Source organism: Colletotrichum graminicola (assembly GCF_000149035.1).
Source record: "Colletotrichum graminicola M1.001 genomic scaffold supercont1.83, whole genome shotgun sequence".
NCBI classification, from domain to species: Eukaryota; Fungi; Ascomycota; class Sordariomycetes; order Glomerellales; family Glomerellaceae; genus Colletotrichum; species Colletotrichum graminicola.
Window position 1 is genome coordinate 1 of NW_007361087.1, and position 27132 is coordinate 27132.

Consider the following 27132-nt stretch of genomic DNA (forward strand, 5'->3'; position numbering starts at 1 on the left):
ATAATTATGCCTTAATTAGGTAGGTAATTACTTCTAATTGTCTTATATTATTATAATTAAAGGTAAATTATAAAGAGGCTTTAGTTTAATTAGAAGGTAGGTATAAGTATAAAGGATAAATTCTATATGTCTATCTCTAAACCTATTAATACTAACTTATATCTTTATACTTAATTAGGATTAAAATCTTCTAATTAGTCTATATACTACCTCGCTCTAGGCTAATCGCCCTACCCTACTCTAATACTAAGACTTAATAAGTATAGCCTAGTTATAAAATAACCCTAGCTAGTAGAGGTAGTAAAAAAGCCTATAGTTAACTATATCTATACTACTTTTACTAGCGTTAAATATAGAAAAGCTTATAATAGCCTTTTTTTATACTATAACTACTTAGATATAAGTAGTAGTAGTACTAGTAACTACTATAGCTACCTTAGGTTATTCTTTAGCCTAGCTATAGACATTATTTACTATAGAAATCTTCTAGCCTAATATTAACACTAAGAGGTACTTACTAGACCTTATTTTTTATAACTACCTTATAATATATTACTATAATATAAAGCTCTAGATTTAGGTAGTTAAAGTAACTTATAAAGATCTCTTATCTTTATAGTAATTTTATTAAATAATTAACTAGTACCTTTATAAATAAGTATAAAACTAGTAAGAATTCTAACTTACTAAAGTAAAGTAAAATATCTTTAAGTAAAAAGGTTAGCTAGTAATCTTAAGGTAATTTAGGTACTACTTTAGACTAACCCTTATTAAAGTAAAAAAGTAGTTCTATAAGAACTACTTTACTACTAATAAGATTAATAAGTAGTATAATATTTATACTTTTACTTAATTTTACTTTAGATATACTAAGGCGTAAGGTAACTAAACCTAACGCTAATAGCTAATAAGGTTTTATAATAACCTTATACTATAACTATAGTAATTCCTTTATAAGCCTAAAGACTATAACTCCTTAAATAAGTATATTACTTTAGCTAAAGAAAAACGCTAAGCCCTTTAGGACGCTACTTTACTATTATAAAGCACCTCTATATACGCTAATAATATAAGTACCTAAAGTAGTATAGATAATAATATAGTGCTATAAGGAAGTATATTAAAATAACTAAAGAACTATAACCCTTAAAATAAAGACCCCCTAAAGACTAATAAAGAAGATATAGCTTTATAAGAATCTAATAATAATAATAACTAGTAGTAATAAGATAACTACTAGTATAAAGAAAACTCTTAAGGAAACTATAAAGAATACTAACCTTATAGTAACTAATAGTAAGAGTATTACTAGGCTAACTTTAAGTATAAGGCATAAGACTAGTAACCTAAGTAAGAACCTTAATAAGAAAGTAAATAGTAAGAGTAAGTATAATATATATAAAAAACTAAAGGTAGAGATAAAGTGTAATTTATCTAGAAGTATAATAAAGATATAGATATTAAAATTAATAAGCTTATTAATAAAAGGTATATCCTTAAAACTACTAAGAAATTCCTACTAATAATAATAGACACTATAAACTTTATTATACTACTACTAGTTAAGGTTACTATAGCCCTAACAGACTATAAAGAGATTACTAAAACCCCTAAAGATATTACCTTACGTTAGGATAAGATTAAGAAGTACCTTACTAAGGTAACTAAAAGTAATAATAATATAAAGCTATTACTAACGCTAGGTAAGGCTATAACTTCTATAACACTAGAACCCTCTAAAAAAGCGTAATATAATAAGAATATAGTACACTTTACTTTTTAGTTAAGAGAAGTAATTAAAGCTAGTTAAGAGAAGTAATTAAAGCTATTATAAAACCTTATAAAAAGAGAAACTAGTGTAAGTATACCTACTTATAAGTAAAAATCTAAGTAAATAAGAACTTAAAGGAAAACGCTATATACCTAGATATAGGTATATTAGTTATCCTAGTAGACTATAAGTAGGTAATAAAATTTACTAAGAACCTATAATTCTTTATAGTAAAACTATAAAAAGTAGGGGTAATAGAATTATTATTTATACTTATAGAGAACATTACTTTTAATATATACTTTAATAAAGTAGTAAAAAGCACTAAGATAAAGGTCTATACTATAATTACTACTAAAGTAGTTAAGAAGCTTCTAGCTTAACTATTACTAGGCACCTTATTTTATAATAACTATAAAGTAGTTATTAACTTTAATAAGAAATAAGTAAAACTTTACTTTACTTATAATATAATAATACTAGTAATAATAAAAAGCTATTTCCTTATAATATAAAGAATTATAACGTAATTTACTATAATAATCTAGCTAAAGTTAATATACTACCTCCTAATTAACTTTATTAACCTCCTTAATAAATATAATAATAATAAAAAGCTATATAAATACTATATGTTCTTAATAAACACTTACGTCTTAAACGTAATACTAGATTTATTATTTACTAAAGTAGTACTAGTTTATAATAATATAGATATACCTATTATTATTAAGAAAAGCACTAAGGTTATATAAATCTTACTAGTCCTAAGGGAAAAAAGCGTATAAGCTATTAATAAAGGGACACTAAATACTATTACTAAAAGTAACTTTATTAACTTTATTAATATTACTAATAACTTCTTTAATATAAAAAAGAAGTTTACTATAAGAGCTAAAAAAAAAAAGAACTACTAGATATCCTTATACTACTATAAGAAATACTAAGATATAGTATATTAAAGCTAGATAAACACCTTATAATTATTAACTACTATAGTATAAAAATCTATACTAATAACCTTAAATTTACTAAAAAACTTAAAAAGCTTTTAAATAAATATAATATTTACTATAACTATAGGTTAATACTTATACTAAATAAAGATAAAATATAAATTAAGCTCCTAAATAAATAGTAAAACTAAAAGTAAAACGTCTAAGTATTCCCCCTTAGCCTTAAGGATATAAAGCTTATTAATAGCTAGAATAATAAGTAATATAAAATTAGTAAGATAGGCTAGTAATAACGCCCTATAGCACTTACTTATCCTCTTTTTATTATATAGAAACATAAGGAGGATAAGATAAAACATAAGGGGCGTATAGTAGTTAATATAAGGCTACTTAATAAATAGGACTAAGAAATGCGACCGTACAAAAGAGTACGCAGGTCACCTGTTTTGTTACTGCAATTGAATGGTTACACACTTATAAGGGCAATTGATATCTAACTCTAATTAGTGTTAGTTATTACTAGGGTGGTAATACAGTTAACTATATATATTAATAGGTAATAACAAATAATAGGGGTAAATACTGGTTCTGAATTATGCGTAAAGGAAAGGAAACTATTGTGGGATTACGCGGCGAATCCACCGCGTAATATCCCCGTGGATCCGGTGGATCCATAGCGAATTGGCCGTAGTTATTCCGGCCATTCGGCGTTAATCCATACCGCCGATATCCAAGCGATGGTCAACATCGCAACACTATCACTTTTTTTTTTTAGTGAAGAGAGAGCCGGAGTCTGGAACCAAGGGCAAGATTTCCTTGGGCGGAAGAGAATAGTCTTTCATAACTGAAGGTATAGTAACACTCTTTTTCACTCCCTTCTCAGAGAGGACATTTAGTGTAGCTAGAGACTAACTGAAGCCACTGGTAGTATGTTACATATGAATATAATCCTAAGAGGCTGTCCACTTCATAGCCCACGTAACCATTGTCTTATGCCACTGTGCTAAGTTTGCTGGCTTACTTACTGTATGGCCCTCGTCAGGAAAGATGAGAAGCTGAGAGGGAACACCCCTGATCTGACATGTATGATACGCCGCCAGTGCTTCGGAAACCGGTACACGATAATCATTATCACCGTGGGTGAAAAGCATCGGCACAGTCCACTTCTCGCAGAACTTGCTAGGATCCCATCTATCCCACTCCACGCGGTCCTCCCAGGGGAAGCTTCCGAAGTCTTCGCGGTAAATCAGCGGAAAGTCTCCGGCCATCAAGTTACGGGGAGAGAAAACGCCGCCATGAACAATCAGGGCGCAAAATCGTCTGGAAAGCTCTTGCCCGGCAAGCCAGTTGATCAGGTATCCACCATAGCTGTAACCCGCACCAATCACTCGTGATAGATCGGCAAAAGGCATCGAGTCCTCGAGAAACGACAATAAGTAGCCCAGATCCTCCAGCGGATAGCCTCCCCAGTTTTTGAAAATGGACATTGCGAAAGGCAGCCCGAACCCCGTCGAGCCGCTGATATTAGGGGTGATAACGACAAAGCCCCTAGACGTCCAGGGCAAATGGTTCCAGGTTGCCAACCAGCAATCCCTCCACGCGTCGTTCGGGCCACCGTGCACCATTATAGCAACAGGGTATTGGTTATCCTCTGTAAAATCAGCGGGTTTGTGGATGAAAGCCTGCACCATAGAGCCGCCAGTAGAAGGGAAGTAGAATCGATCTGACATTGATGGCGCCTGCGGAACGTAATATTCATCGATTTGTTGAATTTGAAGTTGTGATGTGATGTCTTGTCTGACGATCTCAACAACACATGCCCTCTGGAACGTAGACCTCGAGATGAGAAGTTCGTCTCTGAGGCTGGACGTTCCTAAGCAGGATAAGAATGTGGTGGATCCATGTTCGAGAAGCGGCTTCGCCACGGCTTCGACGTCACCTTGGGACTCTTCTGGGAACATCTGTATTCTCCAAACACCCATCTGCCCCTGTACATCGACTACAGCATAGAGGACGTTGAAGTTCCTGACGGATCGGCAGATCGAAACGATCCGAGGATGCCATACCTGAGGCTCGCCGCTCTCAGAGGGCTTTGTAATGTTGACGCGGCGTGTTTCTGCGGCCCCCTCCAGCGCAACGTGAAGAATTGAATCGTGGCCAAAACAAACATCCGCCCGTTCCGACATCAGGAAGACCACGGACAACCCATCCTTGGAGAACGAGAACGAGGTTGGGGTTCCTGTCCACTTCTTCCAGCCGAGACTTTGAGGTGGAGCACTCCTGCATATGTTTTCCCAATCCATGCGGAGGAAGTATAACTCGTTTCCGAGAGGGTAGCTTTCATGAAAATGGGGACTGGCCGCACGAAGTATAAGCCCATGTGGACCGACTTCGAAACAATCATCCACCGCATGCAGGGGTGTTCCTATGCTTAAGTCAAGGCCATCTAGAATCGACTTGGGGCCTTCCATGGACGTTTTGTACCAAGAGCCGTTCTTTGTGATCAGTGTAAGATAGATCTTTGGTTCACATCCATGTTCAGCCAGATACGAGCGACCAAACCGAACAGGGAGGGAGTTGTACAACCTCCCAGAGCCCTTCCGATTGTCTTCGCTGGGGTTGTCATTTGATGCAAAGACCAGCGCAAAAATTGTCTCCGATACCTTGTGAGATTTCATATTTGAAACGCCTGGTAATAAACAACCGGCATTGCGTGGTCTTGTCATCGCTTATAGGTTAGCCAGCTGGGAGCAAAGATACTTGGCGGGTCAAAATCTTACATTCGATCCTGGCTGGATACATCGAGTGACCATATACTAGTCTTACTCCCATCATTGCTTCCCCAGAGCAGAACGGATTCTTCCAGCCAAATCGGAGACACATCTGCATGTATGTGGGCGAGAAGGAAGGTTTCTCCAGTAAGCGTCGTCTTAACAGTATACACTATGTTTGTTGCATTGCATGCTGTGTCGTAGATGCTGTCGATCAGGAGTATGTAATGACCGTTGCAGCTGGGAATAACCCGTAGCCTGCGGGGAACTTCAGAAAGAGCTTTCTCCATAATGTGAAGATTCCTAACACAACTCGTCCTGGTGGAGAATATGATGCTAATAAAGACGTGATACCGGAGTGTCTAAAATACTAAGGCAATCACTTTGAAGGCAAAGGCTATTATCAGGCAAAGGCTATTATCAGGCCACATTATAACTAACGTTTGAGCTAGAGAATTGATCACACCATATTAGGTTACATTACAACATGTAGAATAACAGTCTTAGTTAGGTAGACTTAGTTCTTACAGATATTATAAAGCTGTTTCATGTTGTTACATTGCGGTATGTTATTAAGTTGCGTCGAATATCTTCCCGCGCAATAAAGTTCAATATTGCTGTGCCGCTAAATCACATATGTAACCCAAAAGTGAAATTAACCGATAGTCGATTACAATTCTCATGTAGTGTAGCCTAGGATCAAGTGCAACAGCCATGTTGTTAGGTACAAGTTACTAAACCTTGACGAAGTGCCGACAAAGCGGATAATCCAAAGCGGCCAAACAGAGTAAAAGAATAAACCAATAGACTGCTTTAAATAATGAGTGTTCTCTATATCATCAGTAGTGAAGGAAATGATATATCTTTAGGAGTTTACCTCGGTGTTTTTTACAATCTCATGTTTCTAATTCCAGCCTAAGTGGTTTAACATCAAACATCTCTATACCTATCTACATCCTACACGCAGCTTTAACAATGTCTTTCAAGGTAACTATCACACTATTTTCTGGGTACTCTTGAAGAGGTAGAATCTCTGATAAAGTTCAGTACGCGGGTGTAAAATCTGAGGACACCGTCTTCATCAACGAGGCTCAGTATACTGGCGTGAAGTCCGAGGACACCGTCTTCATCAACGAGGCTCAGTATGCTGGCGTGAAGTCCGAGGACACCGTCTTCATCAACGAGGCTCAGTATACTGGCGTGAAGTCCGAGGACACCGTCTTCATCAACGAGGCTCAGTATACTGGCGTAAAGTCCGAGGACACCGTCTTCATCAACGAGGCTCAGTATGCTGGCGTGAAGTACGACTACAATATTTGATCTAAACGTCTATTCTCAAATAGTAGAGATTGCCACGGAATGTACTCTTGAAATATAAAAACTATTCGGCTAACTTTTATTTTGTGTGATATTATGATGTGATGTTTAGAAATACAACTGAACTGATCTGGAGATCAGTGGAGTTACTGATCGATCAAAGGAGTCCAATAAGTAGTCAGTACCAACGAGGTTGGACTATCACGACAAAGGCATCAGGGTCAGGACTCGTATATAGGATGGACTTGAGCACTTTCAAGGACAATTTCCATCACTTTTCAGCAATCAACTTGTGATATATTCTCCGAATGCCTTTTTAAAACTAGCTTTGTTACAACTACTAAAATTCTGATTGAGAGCGTGGTTGTAATAAATGTGTTAAATAGAGACATTCTTCAAAACTCATTCATTGGATACCACAAGAACCCGGACCTCAATACTTTCACGTGGTCTTGAACAACTTCGCGGATCGTTCCTCCAGAATGCTGTGTGGGGGCAATCTAGAAGTAGGTTAGCCTCAGTCTGGCCGTAAAGGGTTAACTTAGGCTATGTAAAGACTTACAACGAGTGTTTGAAGATTCATTTGTATCATGCTGCTTGAACAAGAGTGCCTCATTAGGCTGCTGGTTACTAACCCAGTACCACACCTGTTCTTTGCAAGGGGCTGCGTAGTTTGTCTGACTAACATAATCCGTAGAGATAATGAAGTCACCGTGAATGCATTTATCATGCTGAACCGTGGACGCATCGCAAATAGCGAGGCTGCAATCCTCGACGGGATGATTTCGCGGTTTCCACACACTGATGATTGTCTGCGGTTAAGCTCGGCGAAGTGTAATAAGACTTAACCTCTACTTACTTTATTAGGCGAACACGCTTTGACTGTAGGATCTCCTCTGCTTCTGATCCTAGAACAGCACGAACCCGTTTGTCGCCGCCGTAGTAGTTACAATCTGCCGTCGGGGAGATGAGCTTGACGCCAACTGCTTGAAGAGAACCTCCTAGAGCTATGCATCTAGTCTTACCGTTATGGACATATGTATCCGGAGCAAAGCCTTTTGGGTCGTGCTTGGTTAAATCAACATTTTCAAATAGGTTTGGATTCGCTGCGGTTCGGAACTAGCAAGAGAGTCAACAATAACAATGCGGTTGATCTCACTACTAAAAGAGTCATCTTACCACCCAGTTCATAATCTCAACTCGTTCTGCTTTAATGCCCTCCTCTTGGAGGGCATCTTGGACGACCTGGCGAACCTCGTCAAGATATCCGCCTGGTCGAGTGATAGTTTCATCATTTGTAGTAGGCTGTTTGAAGTCTCTCTGGACTAGTTTAAGTCCATTTTTCTCGATTGAGATCCGGCCCGGCGGCAACCCCCTTAAGTCAGTAATTTTTTCATGGCATCCATACTCAAACACAAGGTTGTTTGTTGGAAACTCGTCATCGACCTTACAAGCAAGGGTGTAAGGACGGAGGACATTGTAGATCTTGCATCGTTTTAGATATCTTAGCTGAATTGATAAGTCTTGAGGAGAAGTTGCCATCGGTAGATACAGCAAAATTGGATTCTAAGTGTCAGTTTTGATAAAGATAAAATATAACCTACAATATCAATAGATTAAAATGGTAATTGTAAATAGATAATTTCATGCTCCTACTTTTTATATAATACTTAGATAGGCTATTATAAATGCTACTAGATGCCTATAATGTATTAAGTTAAAGTACCTAATTAGATAGTTTAGTGTTATATAATAAAACAGTACTGTTAGTTATAGATAGTAACTAATGCCTAATAACTCTAAACGCTATCCTTCCTATTTGACGCTCTGCTTGCTTATTACCGAAACTTAAAATCTTCAAGTTTCTTTAGAAGGGAGCTTTGTGTAGGCACCCTGTAGACTTAGAAGGTTCATAGAGGTCCGACAGCAGATCAAAGCTTTTCCTGTCTCCCACTGATTTAAGCCCTGATTACTAACTTAACAAAGCAAGTGTAATTTTACCTATGAACTTTCCATACTATACTCTTTTTTGTTGAATAAGGTCCCCTAATAACCACAATACTGAAGTAGAAATGGCTCTTAAAGTTATACTACTGGTATGTACGTAACGTACTGTAGCGTAGCGCAGTAGTCTTAATTTAGTGTAGTGTCTCAGCGTGCAGGGTCTATGCAAGAGAGAAATTAATTATGTACGATTCTTAGTAATAGAATTTCTAAGATTTAGCTTCTGTTTGAGTATATAATATCTAGGATGTTAAAGTCTTTATGTTATACACCCTGGCTTTATACCTGCTAGTTGAAGATTAGTCTTATACCTTCTACTTTAGTTTACCTTACTAATGCATATAAAGTTGTCACGAGCAGGTTGTCATGAGCAGATTGTCACAGGCAGGTTGTCACAAGCAGGCCAGGGCAATTAGTAGAGACTACTATAGTACTAAGTATATACTAAAACAACGCTTGTAAATAAAAGTAAAATTTAATCCCTTGTATCTCTTTATAGTCCTAAGACTATTAAAACAGCCTTCCTAGCAGCTGTTGTAGATCTGATAGAAGGTTATGGTTGTAATAGTAGCATAAAGTAACCTAGTGCAAATGTAAAGCGTAACAGCAAAGCAGTAAAGCAAGATAAGTAATAACAAGAAGCTAAATGATTAACACAGGACAAGATAGGTAGTAGTAGTAATAGTCTATTAAGGTTAACCTCTTACTGTGTAACAGCCTATTACGGTGTAGTGTGAAGATAGTGAATAATAGGTCCTGTATTACACAGAGGCTGAATCTCGGAGAGCTATTCTCCTGCGATTCCTGAGGCTATCGCCAGCTAAAGGCCCCGCTCCCTGAGACACTCCGCTAACCTTATCGTTGTAGAGCGAGCTGCCGCCAGGAGCTCCTAGGTGGCCTTATCTGCATTCTGGCTGATACTGTCCTGTGACATATTGAGAGGAAGTCTAGTGGTAGTGGTCTATATACTTTATCGGCATATGAATGAACACGTGCTAGTGGAGTATTTAATCCTTGCCTTACTATCTACTGTCTGCTGGCTCTTTAGCACCTTGTCCTGTGACAACTATAAAAGCTACCTAGACCTTTCAGACTTTAACCTACTACTATATTAAACTAAGAGTATGCTTGAAACCATATAAACCCTAGCTTTTAAAACAAAAGCATAGACAAAAACTATATGACTAACTATATAGAAACTAGTTAAAAAGGCTTAAAGTATACTAGAACGCTGACTGTATTGTCCAGAGGTCACAGTCTTTAACTAGGTAACTCTAACCAATCAAGTGTACCTAGCCAAAAGATCCATCAATGCTTGCAACCTTATAAGCACTACAGTCAATACTGCTTACAGTGATGTGTAAAACGTCTGGGCCTACCTAAAAATATAGCTATGTTGTAGGGTGGGTCTAGACTTTCTGTATGACACAGTATATTATGCCTTGCGGCCCTCTCGAAGCTGTGGCCTGACTAATGAATTAATAAGGGTTAGTACTCTGTGACATAAAGCTCCTAACTATATGATGTAAATCAATATACTTTACTGAACCTTCTTCTTCTCCCCGGCGTTTTATATTCTAAAGCTTATATAGTAATGCCTGTAATATATAATCCTAATTAAAAAGCAGAATTATACTGTTGGGTTATTTTTAATATTATATATGCTTTCCTAATAAATTTATACCTTTACTTTTCTCAATTAGCCTAATTGTTTCTCTATTATTGTAGTGTAGGACTATTCTAATTTCTATACTATGTGTACAGACTGTTGAGGTTTATGATTATTCTTCTAAGACCGCAACACAACGTAGCAATGCCGCTCCTGTTACAGCCTCCTGTCACCCCTATTTTAAGTAAAGACTGTATGTTTATTATCTAGCACAAGTTTCATAGCTGACAGGCTAACAAATTGAACCCGGAATTAAGTACGATATGCAGAGCCTAACGTCATTGACTTTAGGTGGCTTGACGGAGGATCGAAAGAAGGCCATGATAATCTAGTGAAGGTCTTGAAGAAAGGCGCGCCAACAGGATTATTCCATCTTATCAATCATGGCCTTGATCCAGAATTAGTAAAGTAAAACGTTGTTATATCCCGTCCTTATGTTAACAATTTATCCATAGTTCCAGACGCTTCGTGCAGTCACTTACACTTACATGACGACACAATCCGTAGAGGAGAAAGACCGCGTTTCCTGTATTGAGGGTACAGGCTCTTTTGAGGGGTACCGACCACGTACAGAAGATGAGTAAGCAGCATCCAGAAAAGAAACCAGGATGTCTTCTGCTAAGAACTACGTAAAGGAAGAACAGAGGAGCTACGAACGTAATAGAGGAATATAACTACGATTACACATCTAGTGGTGCGATTGTCAGACCGCAGATCATACAAGAGAACGATTGGACATGCCGTCAAGTATTTGATGTAAGCAATATGAGTTATGAATTCTATCACAGCGCTAAAAGCTTGAAGTTCTATCACAATGAGTTAACGCCTCGGCTTCTCGACGCTATTAATTCCTTTGTTGGACTCCCAGAAGGGATACTCAAGCAACTTCACAAGGAGTCAAGCGAGGTCGCCCATTTTCTCTTCTACCGTGAGTACTAGGCGTATTAAAAGGCTCGTCAGTTGACTAATCTACAAGATCTTAGACCACCAGTGGTACAAGGACATAAGGAGAAAGCGAGCCGCGTATGCTGGCCATACTGACATTGGAACGATTACCTACCTGTATGCAAACCCAGTGGCCAGCCTGCAGGTGTACAGTTCTCAAGGCTGGGAGTATGTGGCCTACATTCCCAACTCGATCGTCATTAATATGGGAGATGCCATGGAATTTATTACAAAGGGGCAAATCAATGCAACACTCCATCGAGGTAAGTAACTATTTATACTTATATGCATACAGTTGTTTCAGAATTATTGTGTTAACGTACGTCGTCGATCTGCAGTTATCAAGCCGTTACCCACCCAGGACAATGATGTAAGAACTGCACTGATTTACTTTGTACACCCGAATCATTCTTGCATGGTTCAATCTGTGCGGCATTATCAGGAGCTCAGGGCGAGGTACACATCTTTAACCAGAGAGTCTCCTGGAGCCTTAATCAATGGTGCTGGATGTAGGTTGGAGGCAATCACTAGGTGTATAGGACTCAACTGATGACAATCGCAGTGAATCGAGTCATATCTGCGTTGTCATCTACGAGAGAGGACATTTACTTTGTACCGATTAACTCGCAGGCATGGGAGTTGTCTAAAAGAGGTAAAATGATTACGTCTCCACGAAGTTTTCATGTCGACTTTGAAAACCTACTTATTAAATAGTTTGGTTGTGTTGGAATAACAATATCACATGATCGTACGACGCCCATGGGACAATTGCTTGTACGATAGCCATGGAGTATTCACGACTCATGGGGATTATCGTGATTCAGTACCAAAGGGCACAGACTGGATATTCGGCCCTCGGTCAAAGACCACAAGAAGGGAATGGCATCGTGTATAACCAGATGACTCAAGGCGTACTGATAACTATATAACTTATCGTACGACAACAAGTAGGATTAGCTCTTCAGTCACCAATACATGTTGATTCACCCCCATACGTTTTCAGTTAGTACATCGATGTACGAGAGTCCATTCAACATTGGTAAAACATCGTAGACAGAAATATTACTTTCCACGTCAAGACTTAGTCTCAGAATGAGATGTTTTTGATAGGCGTCTCCATGGTATCCCGAGCGCGGTTAGGAACAGGCAAATGGCCATTGCAGTACTCCAGTAATAAGCATGCCTTAGACCGGACATATAAGCATCAATCGCTGCTTCTATTACGGTAGACGAGAGACGCAAGCCTTCAAGTGTATCTTTCAACTGGGACGCTCCAGTGTTGATGACAGCGGCGGCAGATACTTGGGGGGCATTACGTGCCAGGGCCTCCGTCAGACCGTTTTGGAAAAGTGCCTGAGCAGCTGCGGTGCCTATGGAACCACCGAGAGTGCTAAAAAATTGAACATTCGAGTTGGCCTGGGAGATTAAGGCTGGCGGCAAGACGTTTTGAATTACTACCAGCCCAGCTTGGAAACCAAGACCTACACCCAAGCCCATGACAACTTCGAAGCCAAACCAGCGGCTCTATTTCACTAGGTTTTAGTTACGCAAAACATTAAGAAATAGAAAGATATTAACATACCATAGGCGTGGTGGACGAGTATGTCGTGATCAGGCCGGCGCCAACGCAAAAAAGCGAAGATTCAATGATGATAATAGCGTTGTAGTTACGCAAAGCGCTAATTAAAAATCCACTGAGGATAGAGCTGAGAACTGCCGAGATTGATAAAGGTAAGAGCCTCAGACCTGCTTGAACGGCAGAGGTGCTCTGGATAGCCTGGAAAAAGAGGGCTTCCAACCTAATATCAGCACAAAGTCCATGATTAATCAGAAATCCACGAGGAACATACGCATTAACCCCCAAACCTCGCGTGGTTAACAGCAGTAGACTTACACATGTAGGAGATTATTGAAAAGTAGCTAGCCCCGAAGAAAAAGCTGTACACCAGGGCACAACCGACGTCACGGTTTTTGAAGAACTGCAGCGGCAGCAAACCTTCGTCCTGAGCACGACATTGAGTCGCGCCAAAAACGAGGAAGAGAACCCCAGAACCACAGAAACTAAGCAACGAATTCAGTTACACATCGTAATAGTATAAGAAGTCCAGACATACAGGCCTATGATGGTGGCTGATTTCCATGGAAACTCAGTGCCACCCCATTGGACCGCAAGCAACAGCATTACCACGGCTGGTACAAGCGCAGAGGTACCTATAAGATCCAGTTTGAGGATACGTGAAACAAAACTCGGTTCTTTGTTGTCGACATCACGCTTTTTGGGCCCTTTGAAAAAGAAGCCTACAAGCAGGAAGGCGATACTCCCGATGGGAAGGTTAATCCAGAAGCACCAGCGCCAAGTAACATGTTCAGCAAAGGTGCCGCCAAGTATTGGTCCCATAACACTCGCTACTCCCCAGACGGCACCTACTAAACCGAGGCAGGTGGCTCTCTTGTGCAGTGGCAGCGTTTGCGACATAATCACATACGTCCCAGATGCCATACCTGCGTCGCCTATTCCGCTTAGAGCTCGGCCCAAGGTCAAGACGCTATTGGTCGGCGACAATGCTGCCACTAGACTTCCAACCTCAAAAACAAGAAGGGATTGCATGTAAAGCCATTTAATGTCAAAACTTTTGTATATAGTGCCATACAAACACTGAACCGATGACGTCGCTAACAAGTATGAAGAAGTGTACCAGCCGACGTCCTTGACTGTTCCAAATTCGGTTGTGATAGCCCCTAAAGCTGGGGCAAGCATAGTTTTGTCTATAGCCATACAGAAGACACCAAGATAAAGGCAGGCAAGTAACGCATAGAGTCTCGGACCCGATAGATGATTTAGCTGCGCATTTTGGGTGTCGGATATCTGGGCTTCGGAATCGGCGGCTCGTGGTTTGGTTTCGTCGCCTTGGCCGTCTAGATACTGCGTTAGAACACCAAGTGAGCTCTCCATTTTGTGTAAATCTCCCCCTGCCATTTTGTCGTTTTGTGGTGTTAACTTGTCGGTATACAACAGCTTGAAATGAGGGTGTTCTCTAAGGGAACAGCAGCGTTTCCTACTAATATTGAACTAACTCGATCACACCTTCTCCACTTTTCACCGTCTTTAAATTGAGCATGTCCTCCTAGTATTATGTTGTTCACTGATACCTAGTTTACGAGGAAGTAAACTGAGTCAATACGCCGAAACCTGTTCAGATAAATCACGGCATTGTCTCCTGCAGGGATCTAATAGTATTCAGGTTCCTGCTCCCCACCATGTAATGTAAACTTGCCCAGGGTAATACCCGCTGCCCCAAGCAGGGTGTTTGGAGCATGGAGATATTTTGACTTTCTAATGGGGATAACTCAAATACCCCGCTTTTGCACCACCATCATCACAACTATCACTATAATCCGCGTCAAGACGCGGGGTTTCACTCCAATATGTTTTAGCTTGTCCGGGAGTATACGTCTGAGCTAACAAAATGCATGACCGGACGTGTCCAAGCCGATCGATATCGAAAGATTGCACAATCTCACAGTGGACCAACAATTCTTTCAAGGATGTTTTTACCTCATCCACTACAACTTCTCGGATGTAGGTCTCCAAAAACGACAAGAGAAGGCGTTGATGGTTTTTCGAGTTCGCCACTACAACCAATTGCAGGGCAGGCACAAGCAACGACCTGGCTTACAACAGTAGTGACACTGAGTATCCTGGATATGTAGTCTAACTCACAGTATTACAAGTCTGCCAGGGCGGACAGGGTCATGATCTTTTTAGACGTTCGGATACCATAGGTTCTAGAACATCGCTCAGAGGAGATCTTAGCGCTGTGAAAATCGCCTTAACCTTTCATAATGCAACCAACACAGTAAATGTGGCCCTAAAACATTTAAACTACCTCGAAATAATGGAGTGTCCGCAGGAGTAAGTAATCGAAGACTAGGGAGGTTGATCCACCCGTACCGGATATAATAGGGTATTTTGAAGTAGACGCTAGCTAATACCATGAACGGTGAGGACATCTTCTTCAAGGATCGACATGAGCCTTTCCAGCTCGGTAGATGACCGAGAGACAGGCGTATTGCGTGGGTTTTGGCCATATGAAGGGAGATTGCATCGATACCATCCTGCGAAATATAGTCTCCGCTGCCTTTCTCCTGAACGTAGCGTTGTATCACAGAGGATGTTATGTGGACGTTCGCCCTCGCAGCCTTTGGGTCTACTACAGTGCTTGTGACGGCTGCTAAAGATGCAAAGGCTTATACATTACCCTTATGGTAGCGCACAAGCCTGCCGTCGCGTTAGTATTAAATAACGACATCTTTTAAGATCATTAGTCTTCTCCATAGTGTCTTCGCCGTTGAGTCCTAGGTCGAGCCCGTCGCGAAGCTCTATGACGGTATAGGGCCAACATTCCTCGTTACGAAGTGATGTAAACCTTCCCAGGATAACTCTATTTGGGATGTACCATTCATTAGCGTTGCAGCCATGGAGGTCTTCCGATAAGTGGTTATGCAATCATGGGTATATAATCGCCACTCAGGGGGTTGGTAACTCTAGATGGCGTCGTATCACACATTGTGAACTCATTCTGAGTTGGCGCGCTGTATCCAAAGGGCCCTTTCGTTACGGCATCCTTAGCATTGCATCTCTCACACACGCACTGGAAGAAACTTAATGCCAACAAGACGCGTCCGTATATTAATAGATCGTGTTGGACAAAGTTTTGGAATAGGAAGTAGAGAAGTCCTCATGCGGTGGTGCTGCGAAGTTCTCGTCTTTGTCTACTTCGCATTCCAGTAGGTCGGTGCAAGGTGCCACGGCAGCGTCAGCTTTGGCATAGTTCAATTCTCACTAATTAATAGAATTTTAGCAAGAGAGAGATGGCTACTGTCTCTTTGCGGCTGCTTCGATTGGGAGCCAAGAATCTCGGGCTTATTCGGTTCGATATGATGACAGGAAGTTACAGCTCCCGCTTGATCTCCACTTTGCGGTCAAGAGTGCAGTCCTATCTATGTTGGAACATCACAAGAACCGGGGTGCGCCGGATTACAGGGCCCGGAATCTTGGTGCCGGTGTACGGAGTACAGCTGGGTGTCTCCTCAAAGGTCTTCTTCGCGCTACAAAAAGCATACTTGCCGCAGAGTTCGGTTTTCCGTCCCAAAATTCGTCGACTCTGGAGCGGCTTGAGCATATCATGAGTCCTGTCTGTGTATATCGGAGGTGCATGTCTTCTTGAAAAAGACACCGACGTTCCCCAGACCTGATGGGCGATGGCAGCGATTCGAGCACGTGTGCGGTCATGTGACTTCGCGTTCAGCTGCGTCAAGTCTGTCGCGTCCGTCCCCGCGATCCACTGGGCCCGATGACGCACTACAACATTTGTGACAATACCAAGGTTTGACCAATACCAATCAAAAATCGCATGAACCAACGCTTGGCTGGACTGCGACACGACCTTCTCAGATTCATTGAAGGAATTCTTGCAAGCGTATATCTAAAATGCCGGCCCGGAAACGCCGTGCGACGTCGCCGCCTGCGGAGGTCGAGAACGAAACCCGCCGGCGGTCCCGGCGCATCTCGAGCACGCCGAAGAAGAGCAAGTACTTTGACGGAAGCGATGACGATGATGAATTTGATGGCGATGCAAAGCTTGAGGATGAGGCTGATGAGCCTGAGAGTGAGGTCGACGACGAGGAGGAAGTGGAGCCGCCCAAGAAGCGCGGGCGCGGACGGCCGAAGGGTCAAGCCGCCAAACCCAAGGCTAAGCCACAGCCAAAGGCTGCAAAGGCCAAGGCTGTGAAGAAGCAGAATATTGAGGAGGCTGAAGACAACTACCAAGATGAGCAGCCTGACGAGGATGACAACGAGCATGACGACGAGGAAGATGATTTCGAAGGCGAGAGGAGGGTCACCATCATCCCGCTCGAAAAGCTCCGGCCCCTAGATGGTGTCGACTACTCGGATGAGACTGTGCACAAGAACACGCTTCTGTTCTTGAAAGACCTGAAGGCTCATAATCAGAGGTCGTGGCTCAAGAGTATGGCCCACTCGGACTCACTCTTGACTGGGAAAAAGAGCTGACACCGTTATAGGCCATGACGGCGAGTATAGACGTGCGCTTAAGGACTGGAATTCCTTCGTCGAGACCATTACGCCCAAGGTCACCGAGGTCGACTTCACCATTCCCGAGCTGCCTGCCAAGGATCTCGTCTTTCGGATTCACCGGGACATTCGCTTCAGCAAGGACCCGACCCCGTACAAGGTGCGGCATGACAAATTCTTTTCAACTTGCTCTGACCGTACACGTGTGGTTAACGAGAGCTTTATAGGCGCATTTCTCAGCCGCGTGGTCAAGGACAGGCAAAAAGGGCCCGTACGCTTGCTATTACATCCACCTCGAGCCGGGCTCCTGCTTCATCGGCGGCGGTCTATGGTGCCCCGAGGCATCGCATCTGCAAAAGCTGAGGCAGAGCATCGACGAACGGCCGCAGCGTTGGCGTAGGGCTTTGAACGACGAGAGGTTCAAGAGGACATTCCTACCCAAGGCCGCGAAGAAAGGGGGCGAGGAGGGAGCGTTGAAGGCGTTCGCCGAGACGAACAAGGGCAACGCACTCAAAACGAAGCCAAAGGCAAGTTCGCTCTATGACGGTTTTCGACACAAATCCAACAAGGAGACTCGGCATTTGGCTAACTTGTGCTGGCAGGGCTATCTGGCGGACCATCGCGATATCGAGCTTTTGAAGTTGCGTAACTTCACCATTAGCAAGAAGGTTGACGATCGGATCTTCACCGAAGAGGACGCCCAAGACAAGGTTTGCGAGATCATCGCAGCCATGCACCCTTTTGTAGGTCCAGAGCCCTCTCATCCCGTGGCTCGGCTGACTGGGAGCAGATCACCTTCTTGAACAGTATTGTCATGCCCGACCTCAACATGGATGACGAAGACGACAGCGAAGACGAGGACGACGGAGACCAGGAGAATGGCGATGCCGAAGAAGGCAGTAATCCCGAGGAGACGGGCGATGAAGAGGAGGAAGAAGGCAAGGATTGGAGTACGCACAAGTTTTGAGATCTGATACGAGTTGTAGCTACCTCCCGCGTGCCGATACTTTGCATACTGTTGCGTCAGAACTGAGAGGAGGATTTTGAATCTGGTTCTGGGGGACTCGACAGGTCGAGTCCCGTTTGCGCTGGAGCAAATCCGGGCGGCTGTCTCTGTGGGGTCACTCGGTCCCATGAAATATGATTGTACGATACGGAGTGAAGAGGCCCGCAAACCCAAAACCGAGGCCCAAGTCTTCCAACGAGATGCTCCGCCATGACTTGCCTGAATCGAGTGCTTTTGCCAATTGCGTCGCTATGGAAGATTGTGCGCACCGGCCCACGGAAAGGGAGTCCGACGCAGTCACGTTTGGCTTGGGAGCTAACTGTAGGGTGACAACTCTGGATCCAGTGGCGTTTAAGTGTATAATCATTGACCTATATCTTGTATGCGCTTCCACCCAGAACTTCGAAGCGTAGCCTGTTAGCGACTGCTCAGCAGTAGTTATGATTTAAAGTACAAACGCAGTTGCAGCATGTCGTCATTAGGAAGAGGTTTCTTTATTTCTTAGTTGTATACCCTTTAGTCACCCGGTTCAAGCAAGCTAAGTGCGTGGGCTGAAGCTGTCATTGGGGCGAGTGCTCTCCGACTTATGGCCAGCAGTGTTTTCTAGAGTCATGGATTTTTCATGCTTGCCTTGTCAGAGACGACACCGGCAAACAGGTGCATCAGACCACATTGATCATTTTGGGCCTCCCGTGAGCACTACCAACGGACGGAAGTCACCTAAGTGGCAGGATTCAATATGTGAACTATATTACACGGTATCTATGGTCGATAGCGACCCTCCCCCTGGGAGGTACCTCCCCATGAGGGCAATCAATGCGAGACAGGCTGATGTTGGACGATTGAAAATGGTCGGGATTGCGATGCAAGCCGCTGTGTTTATTTGAAATATATGTATCAATATATATATATATATACATATGAAATATTATCATTAACCATCTCGAATCCTCGGAATACTACCCGAGAGTCACTCGAGGCACCGAGAATGTCTCAAAAAAAAAGAGCATTCCCTTCTCAGATTAGGTTGCGGAGCCACGGCCCCTACAGAACCGCTCACAGCCAAGTGTAGCACACGTCGGCGACGGGGACCTCGACGTCCCAGAGCTCCTGCGACCACCACTGCGTGGCGTAGCCGAAGACGCTGAAGAAGAAGTCGCTCTTGATGGCGAAGCCCTGCTGGCAGTCGGTGTTGTCCTGGCCGATGCCGGTGCCGCCGGTGCCGGCCTCCTGGCTGGCGGTCAGGACGAAGTCGTTGACGAGCTTGGAGTGGGTGTCGACGCCGGAGGAGAGGCTGACGGCGCCGCCGAGGATCTCGAAGACGAGCTCAACGCCGAGCTCGACGTAGGGGTTCACGGTGACGGCGGCCTTCTGGGTGATGTTGGCGTTGGCGGTCCAGACGGGCTCCCAGCCGGTGGCGGCGGTGGCGGAGCTGTTGACAAGGTCGAGGTGGATCTTGGCGTCGGGGAAGGTAAGGCCGAAGTCGGTGGTGATGCCGGCCGCAGCATTGGCGTCGAGCTCGACGCCGATGGCGAAGCCGAGCGCGGGGCCGAGCTTGATGATGCCGGGGATGTCGACGAAGCTGGAGCGCGCCACCGAGGTTAGCACGATGAGGAACGCGAAAAAAAGAGACGAAAAGAAAGGATTTACTTACTTGTAGCCGAGGTCCTCGGGGTCGTAGGTGAAGTTGCCAGAGTAGGGAGCCGTGACGTCGACGGACAGACCGAGGTCGGCGCCGAAGTAGGTGTCGATGTCGAGCGCGAGCTGCTCGACCTTGGGGGGCACGATGGTGTACTTGAGCTTGCCGGAGAAGGTCATGTTGGAGGTGAGGGAGGCCTTGTCGGCGGTGATGGTGACGTAGGGGTCGTAGGAGAAGAGGGTCGAGGCCGCGGGCAGCGAGAGCTGGTTTGTGATGTGCAGACCGTTCTCGTCCGTCGTGATGTCGCGCTTGGCGGAGGGGTTGTTGAAGGGCACGCTAGAGAAGGAGATCTCGGTCGAGGCTGGGTGGAGGAAGACGGGGGTCAGTGTCGTCGTTGACGACGAGAGAGGAAGAGAAAGAAAAAAAAAGAAAGGCACTTACTAGCCGTGTTGGCGACGTCGCTCTTGTGGGCGTTGGCGACGACCTGGAGCGAGGCCTCGTCCAAGGTGACGGTGTCGACGAGGAAGAAGCCACGTTCCTGCTCGGCGTTGCAGTTTCCCTGGTGGTTGGTGACCATGACGAAGTCGTCGAGGCCCTCCCACTGCTGCGAGGTCTGCTGGAAGGCGGCCTTGTCGTTGAAGGTGACAGTGATGCTCGTGTCTGCGCAGGAGACGGAGGCGACGGCCGCGACCTCCTCGAGCAGGACCGAGGGGTACTTCATGGCCAGCGAGACGCTGACGAGGCTGCTGTCGTCCGCGATGCCATAGTTAAGCGTGATGCTGTTGGACGGCACCACGGCGCTGGCCAGGAGCTTCGCGTTGGACGCGGGCCGCCGGACGGGGCGGAGGGTGGTAGTCGTGTTGACGGCGTTGGCGCCGACGGCGGCTAGGGCGAGGGTGACGAGAGCGAGCATCGTGACGGTACGGGGTTCGAAAGAGAGAAAGAGGGGGCTACTCTGAGTGAAGCCTGACGAACCGAGACCAAGACACGAGAGCAGCGCAAGACTTCATATAGAGGGCCGAGATGGAAGCATGTTAGCCGTACATGGTCCGCTCTCTTGGCCGTGGGCCCGTCTGATAGCGCGGTTGGTATCGTAACCGCGATAGCTCTCCGTCGAGCCTGCATGTGCCGTGCAGCGTTTCCTTCGCGATGGCATCACGAACCAGTTCCCAGAGTCACCGGAATAGGAATGTCGTCTTGTTCCTTGTTTCGTCCACGCACGTGGTCATCATTGGTGGTAATGGCCCCCACCCCTTATCCCCTGCCGGTGCGCGAGTCACGAAGAGGTACCAAAACGCGACACAAGGTTATCGATAATATCAATAAATCACACCCTGTTGCGACGTCCTGCCTGATCCAACGTCGCATTGCGCCGCGGGGCTCACAATGTTATTTAATTTACCGGCTGCAGCCCGGCACGCAGGAGGAACCATGCTCCGGATCGCCAAGCGGGAGATAGCCAGCGCCTCCCCCCGTCAATAAGCGTCTCATTGGACGGGACCGACCCTTAAAGCTGAGAATACCGGAACGGTCATGCAATTGCATATGGCACATGCGACCGAGGGATGACAAAATGGTAGCACCTCTGGCGGAGCTTTCGGCCGATATATCCCGGAATGGCGCTTTGCGGGGGCGTCCAAAAGGGGGGACTGCAACCGTGACGAGACCAGCGACAGGGTCGGTGACCGATAACGGAAGTTCGAAAAGCACCTTTCTGCGAGCAAAGAACAGCTCAATGGCACCGTGGCGAAAACGATAACAGTAAACGCTTGACTCGTCTCAATCATTATCAGTCTAAGCGCGCACGTTGCTAGATGCCGGGCGTCTTAAGGCGGGAAACAAATACAACCTGCAGACCACTTTCCCCACCTGACGTGATCGGGTATCCCTCGGATTATACTCGGTTAGATATGGCAAGCATGGGGAGTAAGAAAACATGTGATTGCCTACGCCGGCAAGATGCTACCATCTTGGCTCCGGCCTCTCTGTCGCAGGGGTCTCCAGCGCGTTCCTGTCGGCAAACGGGTCGTCGTCGTCCTCCTCTCCCCCTTCCGAATCAGACTGAGCCCGCTGAACGGGAGGTCTCGGAGGCTTCGCAGGGGCAGGTGCCGGGACAGAAGGAGAGGGTTTTGACATTGGAACAGGACGGGGCGGGGGAGGAGGGCGGGAGGACGGAGTTTGGCCGATGCTCAGGCCAGAGACGTCAGGAGGAGGCGGAGACATGGATTGCTTGGCCTTTTCAGATACCACTGGAAATTGTCAGCACGGACCCTGCGTGGGATTGAGAAGGACAGGCATACTTCGGTAGATATGAGCTTGCTCGGCAAGCTCGTCATCGGAATCGCTGTCGGCATCGATCGACCGATCAAGTTGCTCAAAGGTCATAAGAGCCGTTACGAGCTCGTCGTTAGCCCTCAGAAGACTGCCGAGCCACTCCTCCGATTCGATGTGGTGGATCTGGGGGATCGTTAGTTCGGAAATCTCCCGAGAGGAGGAAACCTGGGCAGACTCACGTAGCGAAGGATTTTCCGTCTTAGCTGCTTGCAATTCTCGAACTGCTGGACAGCCTGAGGGTTCTCGGAAATCCGCTCCCTTTCACGGTTGATGCTTTGCAGGTGGTTGGTAAGGTTAGTGGTGGCGATGGAGCTCTCGGCAATGGTGCTCTTCATCGCATCCTTCTCCAGCTCCAGGTTGAAGGGCTTGCGCTTGCCCTTCTTTTCCTTGTCCTTCTTCTTCTTGTCCTTGGAGGAGCCGAAGAAAGAGCCGCCAGAATGGGACGAGGATTTGGAGTGGCCGCCGGCGCGGCTGGCGGCGGAGGCGGCGGATTCGCCGCCGCCGTATGGCAGATACGGGGTACGCTGAGGGCGGGAAGACTCCCCGGCACGGGCGGGGGCCAAAGGGGGCGAAGGGGGCTTGTCCTCTTCTTCCTCGCCGAATGGGTTTTCGGTCTCTCGGACGGCCTTGGACCTCTCCTGGGTGACGGCAACCTTGCGCTTGGGGAGTTCCTGCAGAGGTTAGCTCCCGGGGTCCTCTCTCGGCGGATGGCTGGCCTTACCTGGTGCAGCCTGGCGATGCGCTCGAGGCCCGGCGTGCTCTTGTACTGGGACCAGCTCCGGAAGAGTTCCGTGCACTTCTTTTTGACATCCGGGTCGGACAGGTCAGAGGTTCCGCAGACCCTCAGGCGCTCCAACAGGGTCTCGTCGGCAAAGGCGCGCTGGAAGCGGGGGCCGGCGTTCTGAATGAGGCCGTCGAGGATTGTGAGAGCCCTGAGCTGGCGGTGGACGTTGCCGTACTTGAGTTTCTTGCGGATGGCACGGGCGGCCTCAGCGGGACCGGAGGCCTGAAGCTTGATGACCTCGACGAGGTCGGGAATGCCGCTCAAGTCATCCTCATCATATGTCTCGGAGGTGAGCGTCTCGATGCTCACCGTCACGGCCGAGTATGGCTTCTTCTGCGGGCGGATCAGTGCTCGTTCGGTCAAGACAGTCGAAGGCTACTTCAAAGGCACATGTGGCCCACGATCAAGGCACGCGGTTCCTTGACATGTGTGGCTCTAAATGAACCGTACTGGGTTCGTTTGGCCGTGTCGGTTACTCGCGCGTGCCATGACCTGGTGAGGTGGGCCGATTGTGGGAAGTTGAGGGGTCACAAGCCTACCTGAGAGAACATGATGTCAGTACCCGGATGCTGCGTGGTATCAGATATCCAGAGATAAAACGACCAGGTCCAAGACTCTTCTACGAGCCGTCGATGGCGGAGGGGTGGCGCAACTCAGGTGGCTGATGGCAAGAGGGATTTAGAGGAGATGGGTCGTGGGCGTAGCAAACGGACAGGCAGGCCAGACAGACAGACGGTCGTGGGAGGCAGTCGCAGGTCGTCAATAAGAGCGAGAGATGTGGATCAGTGGGAGAGAATATGAAGGCCGGTAAGGAATATGAGACCTATAGTCGGTTGTCAGGATTGAGCTCAGTCTGGTTCGGGTTGGAGTGTATGTATGTATGTGTGTGTGTGTGTGTGTGTGTGTGTGATGTGAGGGACGGACGAGGCAGCCGTGGTGGGGCAAGGCGTTCCTTCCCCTCCAAAGCTGGCGTCCCGCGGGGTCTGTGGTACGTACCCACTCAAAACACCCCGCTGACGCAATTTCTTCAGAGCATGTGGAACCAAACCGCCCAAAAACCACCGACCTTTGGAAACAGGCAGAGAGTCGCCCTTCTGGCTGTTGTGTTGCGTTGCTCGCAAGCAAACAAGCAAAACAACCCAAACCAAACGATGCAGGATAGAAACAAAAGTTTTCCAATTCATCACCGATTCTAAGGCTTTTCCTACCAAGAGAGTTTCGGACCATTTGAGTCCGTCTGCCACTGCTGCCAAGGGGGGGGGAGGTGTTGGTCAAAACAACCTCCGCAGAAAGAGCTGGGAGCACGGGCTCTTTAGTCATCAAATAAACCAGCTTCCAACCCTGCGGGGCGTCGTGATCCGGCTTGGCCAATCACAAGTTCCTAATCCAAGCATCGTTGACTCTCTGTCCAAGGTCGCTCGATGCACATATAATCAATCCAAGCCAACGGCGGTTATTAGCTCTATTAGTCTCTGGGAAAATAGAACAAGCTTGCCAAAGTGGCATTTAATACAAAGCATATAATCACTGGTATTATCAACTTAATTTACTAGAGAGAGCATAATAGAATACGCAGGCTGCGCTTGTATGTAGGTAATGTGGACCAAGACCCGTAGTACTGAGACTGAGCTGCCACAATCATCCAATCAAGTTTCAAATTCCGGATGGTCCACAGTCGGTGCTCCATATTCCCAAAAATCGCGCTGGCCGTCAACTCCCGAGACACAGCATCTCATATCCCCGATGGCACAATTGGCTAGCGCGTCAGACTGTTAATCTGGAGGTTGGTGGTTCGAGCCCACCTCGGGGAGAGTCAGTGGTTGAACTCCACCTTCTAATGAGATGTTTTTTTTTTCTTTTTCTCTTCTTCGTCTCTTCTCCATTCCTCTTTCAAGGACGCTTCCTGGCTAGGTTTCTTTTTCGGATTCATTTCGTTTTCTAAACATTGTTCGTTCTCTTTACGTATCACCCACTAATACGACACACTTTTGACTGCATGCCATGTGCAAACCTCATGTGTCGTCTATGGCAATGTGTATCCGCCATCGATGACCAGATTTGCCCCTGATCGTTCATTCCACTTAGTACATCGTCAACGAGGGCTTCCAAGGGGCGAGGGCATACCTGTCATGTAACTGCTCGCATCGCTGGCGAGAAACACATACGAGCCCTTCAACTCGGCAGGCTCACAGAGTCGTCCCCCGGGGATCATGGAGAACCATTTCTTCCTCCACTCCTCGGGATGCACCGCAAGCACTGCCGCTAGTCAGCCCATCGTCGCTCACTCACTCACCCGCCAGAGCCTGAATTTACTATCAGTCGCGATGAAGCCCGGGCTGACACAGTTCACCCTTGCCCAGTCAACCCACTCCACCGACAACGACTTGGCCAGGTGCACCACCGCCGCCTTGCTGGCGTTGTACGCCGCCTGCTTCTGCGGCACGTTGACCAGAATCGCCGATACCGACGCCGTGAAGATGATGCTGCCCCTTCCGTCGCCGCCCGCCTTGAACTGTCGCTCGAAAATCTTGGCCGCCGCCTGCGCTGTCCAGAAAGCACCGTTGAAGTTCACGTCCAGCATGTCCCGGAACTTGTCCTCGGCGTACTCGAGCGCCGGCGCGTAGTCCGCGATGCCCGCGTTGGCGACCACGATGTCGAGCCTCCTGCCGCCGACCTCTTCCGTCGCCGCCTCCATGACGGACGCCACCTCGCCGCTATTGCGGACGTCGCACCTGTACGCCTTGACGGGCACGCCGTTGCCCGACTCGGAGAGCGCCGCCGCCGTGGCCTCGGCTTCCGCCGGCGACGGCCTGGCACAGCACGCCGATGGGCCCGCACCCGAAGACGAGCACCGTCTGGCCGCCCCTGAGCCCGGCGACCTTGCAGTTCTGGACGGCGACGGCCACCGGCTCCACCAGGGCGCCGTCTTCCGCCGACATGTGGTCCGGGATCAGGTACGTGTAGTCGCCGGCGACGACGTAGTACTTCTGCAGCGTGCCGTCCCACGGCGGCGTCGCCGCGAAGACCGTGTCCGCGCACAGGTTGTACGCGCCCGCTCGGCAGTAATCGCAGCTTCGGTTTTTTGTGTGATGGTTAGTGTACCTGCCCCTCCCATCCTTGCGTTGCGACGTGTAAAAGAAAGTAAAAATAAAAAGAAGAAAAAAGAAGAGGGGGGTAGGAGAGGACTCACTGCCGGCATGGCACGCCCGGGTCGATCGCCACCCGGTCACCGACCTTTACGTTCTTCACCTTGTCGCCGACCTCGACGACGGTCCCGGCGCTCTCGTGGCCGAGAACGATGGGGGACTCGAGGACGAAGTCGCCGATGCGGCCGCGCTGCCAGTAGTGCACGTCGCTGCCGCAGATGCCCGTCTGCTCGACGTGCACTCGCACGTCGTACTCGTCGCGGAGTGTCGGGACCTCTCGGTTCTCGAACGAGACGTTTTGGACGGACCGGAGCACGAAGGCAGGGTTCTGGTCGGTCGGTCAGTTACGTTCGACCCGTGTCAAGGTCTCTTAGGTGCTCACTAGCTCAGTCATTTTCGGCGGGTTTTTGGTTGTGTTGATGGATGTAGTCTTTGGTTGAGGGAGGAAACCCGGATTCAGTGATGATGGAGCTTGTGACGGTGCAGGCCTAGTTCCTAAAGCTCACAAGTCTGCCATCATCTTGTTTGTGCAGGGAGCCGAGCCATGGCCGTGACATCGACGCGGGGTACCGCCGCACCGGCCGGCATGGGGCCGCCGTGAGGGGCCGAAGTGAAATCGGGTGTCTGTGGTCCGCTTGTGTCACCAATGTCGGGCCGCAGTGTCCATTGCAGGAAGAGGGATTCTGATACACTGTT

General features: G+C 46.7%; 8 protein-coding genes and 1 non-coding gene across 9 annotated transcripts; 4 read left to right on the forward strand and 5 right to left on the reverse strand.

Moving 5' to 3' along the window:
* Window positions 1–3677: 3677 nt before the first annotated feature.
* Window positions 3678–5030, reverse strand: GLRG_11310 (prolyl oligopeptidase; the record flags this gene model as incomplete). Its single annotated transcript, XM_008101998.1, has 1 exon — window positions 3678–5030. One exon carries the CDS (start codon window positions 5028–5030, stop codon window positions 3678–3680), a length of 1353 nt encoding a protein of 450 aa, XP_008100189.1.
* A 1443-nt stretch (window positions 5031–6473) lies between these two features.
* On the forward strand, window positions 6474–6818 carry GLRG_11311 (uncharacterized protein; the record flags this gene model as incomplete). Its single annotated transcript, XM_008101999.1, has 2 exons — window positions 6474–6485; window positions 6546–6818. 2 exons carry the CDS (start codon window positions 6474–6476, stop codon window positions 6816–6818), a joined length of 285 nt encoding a protein of 94 aa, XP_008100190.1.
* A 4435-nt stretch (window positions 6819–11253) lies between these two features.
* GLRG_11312 (2OG-Fe(II) oxygenase superfamily protein) lies at window positions 11254–12179 on the forward strand (the record flags this gene model as incomplete). The annotated part of the gene is made up of 5 exons (XM_008102000.1): window positions 11254–11416; window positions 11472–11696; window positions 11772–11942; window positions 11996–12085; window positions 12148–12179. 5 exons carry the CDS (start codon window positions 11254–11256, stop codon window positions 12177–12179), a joined length of 681 nt encoding a protein of 226 aa, XP_008100191.1.
* Window positions 12180–12507: 328 nt separating this feature from the next.
* Window positions 12508–14410, reverse strand: GLRG_11313 (major facilitator superfamily transporter; the record flags this gene model as incomplete). Its single annotated transcript, XM_008102001.1, has 4 exons — window positions 12508–12957; window positions 13016–13224; window positions 13328–13494; window positions 13548–14410. 4 exons carry the CDS (start codon window positions 14408–14410, stop codon window positions 12508–12510), a joined length of 1689 nt encoding a protein of 562 aa, XP_008100192.1.
* A 2514-nt stretch (window positions 14411–16924) lies between these two features.
* GLRG_11314 (uncharacterized protein) lies at window positions 16925–18494 on the forward strand (the record flags this gene model as incomplete). The annotated part of the gene is made up of 5 exons (XM_008102002.1): window positions 16925–17462; window positions 17518–17687; window positions 17755–18054; window positions 18130–18270; window positions 18318–18494. The coding sequence occupies 5 exons, from the start codon at window positions 16925–16927 to the stop codon at window positions 18492–18494; spliced, it is 1326 nt and encodes a 441-aa protein (XP_008100193.1).
* A 1095-nt stretch (window positions 18495–19589) lies between these two features.
* On the reverse strand, window positions 19590–21085 carry GLRG_11315 (uncharacterized protein; the record flags this gene model as incomplete). Its single annotated transcript, XM_008102003.1, has 3 exons — window positions 19590–20115; window positions 20188–20533; window positions 20614–21085. The coding sequence occupies 3 exons, from the start codon at window positions 21083–21085 to the stop codon at window positions 19590–19592; spliced, it is 1344 nt and encodes a 447-aa protein (XP_008100194.1).
* A 1049-nt stretch (window positions 21086–22134) lies between these two features.
* On the reverse strand, window positions 22135–23779 carry GLRG_11316 (VHS domain-containing protein; the record flags this gene model as incomplete). The annotated part of the gene is made up of 5 exons (XM_008102004.1): window positions 22135–22421; window positions 22473–22629; window positions 22686–23177; window positions 23228–23665; window positions 23741–23779. The coding sequence occupies 5 exons, from the start codon at window positions 23777–23779 to the stop codon at window positions 22135–22137; spliced, it is 1413 nt and encodes a 470-aa protein (XP_008100195.1).
* A 1248-nt stretch (window positions 23780–25027) lies between these two features.
* Window positions 25028–25101, forward strand: GLRG_13284. Its single transcript has one exon. It is a non-coding gene; the product is annotated as a tRNA-Asn (tRNA).
* Window positions 25102–25371: 270 nt separating this feature from the next.
* Window positions 25372–26830, reverse strand: GLRG_11317 (alcohol dehydrogenase GroES-like domain-containing protein; the record flags this gene model as incomplete). The annotated part of the gene is made up of 5 exons (XM_008102005.1): window positions 25372–25392; window positions 25584–26100; window positions 26129–26362; window positions 26481–26764; window positions 26819–26830. 5 exons carry the CDS (start codon window positions 26828–26830, stop codon window positions 25372–25374), a joined length of 1068 nt encoding a protein of 355 aa, XP_008100196.1.
* Window positions 26831–27132: the final 302 nt, after the last annotated feature.